Consider the following 7,141-nt stretch of genomic DNA (forward strand, 5'->3'; position numbering starts at 1 on the left):
TGAGTCCAGTAAGGCCATGGTAGCTACCATCATCAGGCATTCAGGCCTAAAGCTAAGAGCATTAGCTGCCCACTGGTGCGGTCTATGTACCAACATTATTAGCCTTCCTAGCCTGCAGTCAGCCATCAATGCTCGATGTAGCTTAAACGTAAAGGAAAGCTAACATTGCTGTTAAATTATACAGCGCAAACACAGAGTCTGTTTCTCCTTGTTTATCTCGGGGGGGGGGGGGGGGGGGGTTCAGTTCACAGACTGTAGTTAAAAAAACAAAAAAACAAGACTTGATTCTTATGACTTGGTGCATCCTATGTAAAGCATGCTTATTAAAAAAGTTAAAAGCAGCTCTTTTTTTCTGTTTTTGTTTTTTTTGCAGGTATGTGGTTACATTTAGTCCCCTGATGGACACGAAAGATGATCCACAAGCCATCATAATCTGGGACGTTCTGACTGGCCAGAAGAAGAGAGGTTTCCACTGCGAGAGCTCTGCCCACTGGCCAATCTTCAAGTCAGTAGAAGTACATTTTCAGCGCGCACATATACGTGGAGGTTTCATATAGATTCCTTTACTTGTAATGACTCGATCATTTTACATTATATCTTAAGGTGGAGTCCAGACGGGAAGTTCTTTGCTAGAATGACTCAGGACACCCTCAGCATCTACGAGACACCGGTAAGTTTCTCATTAGGCCTTTGGGTGTGGGTTGATTTTGTTTGTTTGTTTTTTCCTTCTCACCTGCAAGCTGATCTCGAAATTTGTAAGCTTTGTAGCCGGTGTAATTTATTTTCCCCTGTTATAGTCGATGTGCGCTCAGATGTGTCTCAATGTTTTGCTTTTCTCATAGTCGATGGGTCTTTTGGACAAGAAGAGTTTGAAGATAAACGGAATTAAGTAAGTCCAAGTACTGTAATGTGAAGAAAATGAAATGGTACATGAGAAGGTAGTGTTGGAGTAATGTACCCTTTTTTTTGTGTTTGTGTAAATAAACATTCTGATTAATCAGAAACGAATTGAAATGCAACACTCATTGTGTTAATCTTCTACAGAGATTTCTCCTGGTCCCCTGGTGATAACATCATTGCGTTCTGGGTCCCCGAGGACAAAGATATCCCGGCGAGGGTGACCCTCATGCAGCTTCCGTCCAGGAACGAGATCAGAGTACGCAATCTGTTTAACGTGGTGGACTGCAAACTTCACTGGCAGAAGAACGGCGACTATCTTTGCGTAAAAGTGGACAGGACTCCTAAGGGAACACAGGTACGAAGCTCACTGAGGTGTAGCTTATTTTGGGGTGGGGGGTGTTTGTGTTTTTGCCCATCATCTGTAAGTACAAGAAGCAGTGATTTGTTCTAAACTATGCCACTTTCACTTTAGGGGATTGTCACTAATTTTGAGATCTTCAGGATGAGGGAGAAGCAGGTTCCTGTGGATGTTGTGGAGATGAAAGGTAACAACAGGGTGGGAGGGATCGCTCAGCTTTTCAGGTTGTTTTTCCCCCTTTCATTGCTTAAATAAATTCTCTAGTCTTTTGAGAACTAATCTCTGTACTGCATCTGTAGCAGATGGACTGGTCCCATGAGAAAATAGATATTTTTTATGTCCTGCTGATCTCATGTAGTTTTAGCCAGCTTTCAAACAGTGGAGCAATACGTTATATTGTATATAATTAAGTTATTTTGGCTTAATTCATTTTTTTTTAAAGGTTTTGTAGTATTCATGCCCAATTAAGCTGACCGTGAGACACTTCCATGTTTTCCTGCCTCCATTTTTATCTCCTTTAAAAGTCTCTGCAGAAGGAATTATTAGGCCTGTCATGATGTCACTGCTTTTGTCGGACGATATATATCATCCCAGAAATAATTGCGATAATCGATATTGGTGTCATTTTAAGACTGTTTGTTTAATGCCAGTGATATAATGATAATATAACATCATAACAATGCCAGTACATCCTTTCAGAGAGCAGTGAACTTTTAATTCTTAATAATATTCGGAAATTATAATACAATATGGTGAATTCTTTACGCTTTAGTTATTTATTGTCGGTGTTTTAGGGCGTCGTTACGGAAAGAGCGTATTCACGACGTGACCTATCGTTCTACCTAGTTCACGTGTGTATTTGTGTCATTTTGTGCAGAAGCGAATTGTAGTATTGTTTGTGTGTAAATGTCTGATTACTCTCATATGTGTATAGGATGTTTGTGAGAGTTCATTAACCCGCTAGTAAAGCGCTTCAGTTTACCGCTGTTCAGATTCAGCTCGTGCAGATTAAGTGGCTCAAACCCCGACGTTACTGACTACGACTGGATTGTTTCACACGCTAGAACTATTCTTTCTAGATTTTTCTTCTTCAAAAAAAAAAATTGTTAATAGCTTTTTTTGCATGTAATTTTTTTTCAACAGTATGTTTTAATTAAAATCAGTGCTAGTGCTCGCTGCACATCTTAAATTCGAACGCGCCGTTTTTGCATTCGAACGTGCAAAAGTGACAGCCCTGGAGCAGACGAGACGACAGAAGAAGCACAAACGGCTAAAATGTTCATTTTTACATAAACAAACACACGTGTAATCACAATGGGCGATATCGTGGTTGGAAAAATGATCGAGGTCATGTCCGTATATCGTACAATAAGTCGATAATGTAATTATCCTGACAGGTCTATATGGGGAATTATACAAATTTAAAGCCTAGGACCTGAGGTTTATTATAAAGGAGTTTTGATGACGCATGTCCTTTCTTTTCCCACTACAAGGAAGTTTGTTGAAATTCTTGTGTGCTTTTTTTGAGATTTGAGGGGGAGGTAAACCCCTCTAAAGCAATAACGTAACAGTTTTTATCCGTGATACAGAGGGCATCATTGCCTTTGCCTGGGAACCCAATGGGAGTAGGTTTGCAGTGCTGCATGGCGAATCCCCCAGGATCAACGCATCTTTTTACCACGTGAAGAGCAACGGCAAAATCGACTTGATCAGTGAGTATATCTGTACGCTTGTGCAGTTTAATATCTCTGACAACACGACTTTGGTGAAGTGCATTAAAAAATTGAACCTTGGGGTTCTTTTTTTCAGAAATGTTTGACAAACAGCAGGCCAACAGCATCTTCTGGAGCCCTCAGGGTCAGTTCTTGGTCTTGGCTGGATTGAGGAGGTTGGTACTTGAGTGTAGTAACACATCACGTCAACATGTTCTCTGCAGAAGTTAGAATTCAGTTTGCATACAAAACGTGTGGCTGAGAAGTTGAAGGTTCTTGCGAAGGTTCAGCCAGGAGTGTTAAGCACTAGCTACTGAGAATAGACTTTTCTTCCCCCCTTGCTCACTTGAATCGTTCCGTTTCTTGCTGACAGCATGAACGGCGCCCTGGCGTTCGTAGACACATCAGACTGCACCATGATGAACATCGCTGAGCATTACATGGCCTCTGATGTGGAATGGGACCCAACTGGCCGATTTGTTGTCACCTCTGTTTCTTGGTGGAGCCACAAGGTAATTTTGGGGTGGGGTTAATGTGATCTATTGATGGGGGGGGCAGGGGACGACATCTCCACTGCCTTTATTTTTCTTTTCTGTTCTCTGCAACTAAATACAAATGTTAATACAAATGCAGGTAGACAACGCGTACTGGCTGTGGACGTTTCAGGGGCGACTGCTGCAGAAAAACAACAAAGACCGTTTCTGCCAGCTGCTGTGGCGGCCTCGTCCTCCCTCTCTCCTCTCCCAGGAGCAGATAAAGGTGATGCGGGAATGCACAACAGGATCTACTTAATAAAAAAACAAAGAATAAACATTTCTCCTACCAAGCCCAAGCACTCAATTTTGTTATTTCTCTGAATTTACCAGGCCATCAAGAAAGACCTGAAGAAATACTCCAAGATCTTCGAGCAGAAAGATCGACTCAGCCAGTCGAAGGCTTCAAAGGTCAGCCATCAATATAATTCTCTTCTGTTCGTCATGTCGGTTCATCCATTTTGGATACAGCTGACCGACTTCTGTTTGCTTGTGCTGTGCAGGAACTGGTCGACAAGAGACGTGCAATGATGGAGGATTACCGCAAGTACCGCGAGGCCGCCATGAAGATGTATCAGGAGCAGAGACCTCTCCGCCTCGAGCTCAGAGGAGGTGCGTTCATTGGAGATTATGGCTGTGTCTCGAAATTCCCACTCGTCAGCATCTGTTTTTAGATTTTGCAAGCGAGGGAGAGGTGCAAACACAATTTTTAGCACATCCGCGCCATTTTCACGGGCTAAATTTAACCGAATTGTCTTGTGACTGGAAAGGCACGCTAATTCAGCTCGCATAACGTCACGTCCTGAATTTGTGTCTGTGACGAGACAAAAGTGCCCGAGTTCTCGGTGTTCTAACCAAGCGGCGACAGATGTGCATATGGATACGTTTAGGTTGAAGGAGATAATTAAATTGCAGCTACGCCCACTCTTCTGATAGCGTGTCATTTTTCTCAGTGGAAACTTGGATAAGTAAAATAAAGGCCTTTTGGGACATTAAATATCATAAGTTTTAAAGTACTTTATAAGTTGTAAATGATCTATAATCGTTTGTCTTTTTGTTATAGGTGTGGACACTGATGAACTGGACAGTAATGTCGAAGACTGGGAAGAGGAGACCATTGAGTTTTTCATCAATGAAGAAATCATTCCACTCGGAGATCTGTAGTCCCTATAGCAGGTAATAAATATTCCGTAGTCTGCAGTTAGTACCTTGTTGTGTCAAAGACAGTAACCCAGTCGTCATTCTGCTTTCCCCCTTCCCTCAGAACCGTTTTAATTCTTGAGGACCGGGCATCTCTCTCCAACAAATTCCTTGTTAACATCCAGCCAAGTGCCTTTTAATACTGGTTGCTGTGGAAGGAGAATTTCGTACCACTGTTGGCTGCTGCTTTTTTGCTCCCATTATCCAGCTCTGGGAGCGTCCATCCTTCACCCTGAGCAGCACTTGGCGGCTTTACCCTCTGGTTCTTGCCTTTTGAGTTGAACGTTTAATTCGTCAGAAGGCCCTTACCATGACTTGGCATGCCATGAAAGGTTTTTACATCTCCATGTGGAAGAAAGACATTGTGTTTCTAGAGATTTTTCGATTTAGGGTTAACACATACTCTAGCGTGCGCTACAGTGGGCTGTATCCTCCTCCATTCAGATTACCTGATATTAAATGCACAACAAGGTAATAAAGTATGAATAAAATATAACCTTTTGTCAGGAGTTTTTTATTTTTTTTAAATCCACAGTGAAATATTGGGAAAAGTTTTTTTTTTTTTTTTTTTTTTAATTATTGTGCATTTTACTTTGATGTGTTTCATTGACGTGTTATAGCTGTTGCCTGATCCTTTCAGGGTTACTTCAGGGTTCAGTTCTGGGTATCATAATATGTGTAACTGTCTTGCGCCAATAAAACATGCAGGTGCAAATTAAATACTTTCACAGCATTGCTTAAGACTCTCTAATTCCCAGTCAGATCAGTACTGCTTTTTGCCTTGGGGCTTGTAATCCTAATGAGCAGTCTAATCTAATGTGCAAAGAGCCCATGTTTTTTCAGTACAGCATGATTTGTAATCTAATTGTGATGTCTGCTTTGTTCTTGCAACAATTCTACACTATATGGGCAAAGGATTATGTACACCTGACCATCACACCCATATGCATCTTCTCCAAAACTTTACCACAAAGTAGGAAGCACATAATTGTCTAGAATGTATTTGTGTAGTGTAGCATTATAATTTCCCTTCACTTGAACTCAAACCTGTTCCAGCATGATGATGCTCCTGTGCACAAAGCGAGCTCCACAAAGACATGGTTTGAGAAGGTTGGACTGGAAGAACTCGAGTGACCTACACAGAGCCCTGACCTCAACCCCACTGAACACCTTTGGGATGAACTGGAACACCAACTGCATCCCAGACCTCCACCTACCATCGGTACCTGATCTCACTGACACTCTTGTAGCTGAATGATCACAATTCCCCACAGCCATGCTCCAAAACCTAGTGGAAAGCCAGTCTGCTTGATGATTCCATGAGGCTCGTAGGCCAAGTAATGGAAGTGTAATGGAAATGTAAAGAATTATCCACACACAGATGGCAGTTACTTATATATCCATTAGAGGTCCTCTTGACTGCGTCCTTAGGCAATACATGCCTACAAGTAACCATTAGCAACAGTAATCTTTGGGCATTTCCAAGGTAATGTGAAAATGTCTCTTTCAAAGAAACAGAAGCTGGCTTCTGAATATTCCAAGAGAAATGGGCAACAGAATATTTCTTCTGGGAAAGAAAGAAAAAAAACAAATGTGTTTAATTTGCTCCCAGCAAATGGCGATCCTCAAAGAATTTAACAATTGATGACATTACAATACAATATACTGGCCAAGTACGGACAAACAAGGTAAATGAGTTGGTTGCAGTGCTTAAAAAGCAACAGTCTGTTGTCTTCCTCTTTTCCTTGAAATGAAAATTTCATTAAAATTGAGAACGAATTACAATTTCACTGTGATGTGAAATGATCAGTTTTATCCTTCATGTTGTGTGTTAGCCTAATCCTGACTGTTATACGAAAGTTAACCTCAGAATTCCATTTTGGGTGATCAGATAAATGTTACTTTCAATTTTAACTCTTCTGATTGTTCTCGGTGATATTGTAGCCCCCTACCCCAGATGAGTTCCCCAGCCCTGCTCTAGATTGTCTTTGTATGTTGTAGCATTACTATTTCCCTTCACCCCAACTAAGGGGTGCAAACATGTTCCAACATGACAATGCTCCTGTGCACAAAGCTCCATGAAGGCATGGGCTGCGTCCAAATATCGCTACTATCCAGTAAGTGAAAACCAGTAGTAGTAGTGGAAGTACCGAATTCTCAGTCTTCATAAAACAGTAGGTGAGAAATATCCAGATGACCTATTGATGCTGCATGGACACTGTGCTATCCCAAAAGGCAATGGGACTGGTGCAGAAGAGCTGTTAAAATAAAAAATGGCGGAAGGCAGTGCGTTGGCCCTTTTAAAGTTGTAGGTCACATGACAATGCCATGACATTAGGTACAGTAGGTACGTGATTTCGGATGCAACCATGGTTTCATCTCCAACCGAAATCTAACACACCTGTTTTAATTGATCAAGATCTTCTTAAAACAATGAC

General features: G+C 41.5%; 1 protein-coding gene across 1 annotated transcript in view; it reads left to right on the plus strand.

The window, feature by feature from the left end:
- The window catches only part of eif3ba (eukaryotic translation initiation factor 3, subunit Ba), a 13,010-nt gene extending 7,811 nt beyond the window's left edge, over window positions 1-5,199 (plus strand). The window contains exons 7-19 of the mRNA XM_017454812.3: window positions 374-505; window positions 604-670; window positions 843-889; window positions 1,045-1,255; window positions 1,373-1,445; window positions 2,848-2,970; window positions 3,068-3,146; window positions 3,344-3,482; window positions 3,604-3,729; window positions 3,837-3,914; window positions 4,007-4,115; window positions 4,567-4,679; window positions 4,768-5,199. Of these exons, the coding sequence (XP_017310301.1) occupies window positions 374-505; window positions 604-670; window positions 843-889; window positions 1,045-1,255; window positions 1,373-1,445; window positions 2,848-2,970; window positions 3,068-3,146; window positions 3,344-3,482; window positions 3,604-3,729; window positions 3,837-3,914; window positions 4,007-4,115; window positions 4,567-4,667 (1,285 nt within the window). The 3' untranslated portion in view covers window positions 4,668-4,679; window positions 4,768-5,199. The remainder of the gene's footprint in view (window positions 1-373; window positions 506-603; window positions 671-842; window positions 890-1,044; window positions 1,256-1,372; window positions 1,446-2,847; window positions 2,971-3,067; window positions 3,147-3,343; window positions 3,483-3,603; window positions 3,730-3,836; window positions 3,915-4,006; window positions 4,116-4,566; window positions 4,680-4,767) is intronic.
- Window positions 5,200-7,141: the final 1,942 nt, after the last annotated feature.

This window comes from Ictalurus punctatus, chromosome 24 (genome assembly GCF_001660625.3).
Source record: "Ictalurus punctatus breed USDA103 chromosome 24, Coco_2.0, whole genome shotgun sequence".
Classification (NCBI taxonomy): Eukaryota; Metazoa; Chordata; class Actinopteri; order Siluriformes; family Ictaluridae; genus Ictalurus; species Ictalurus punctatus.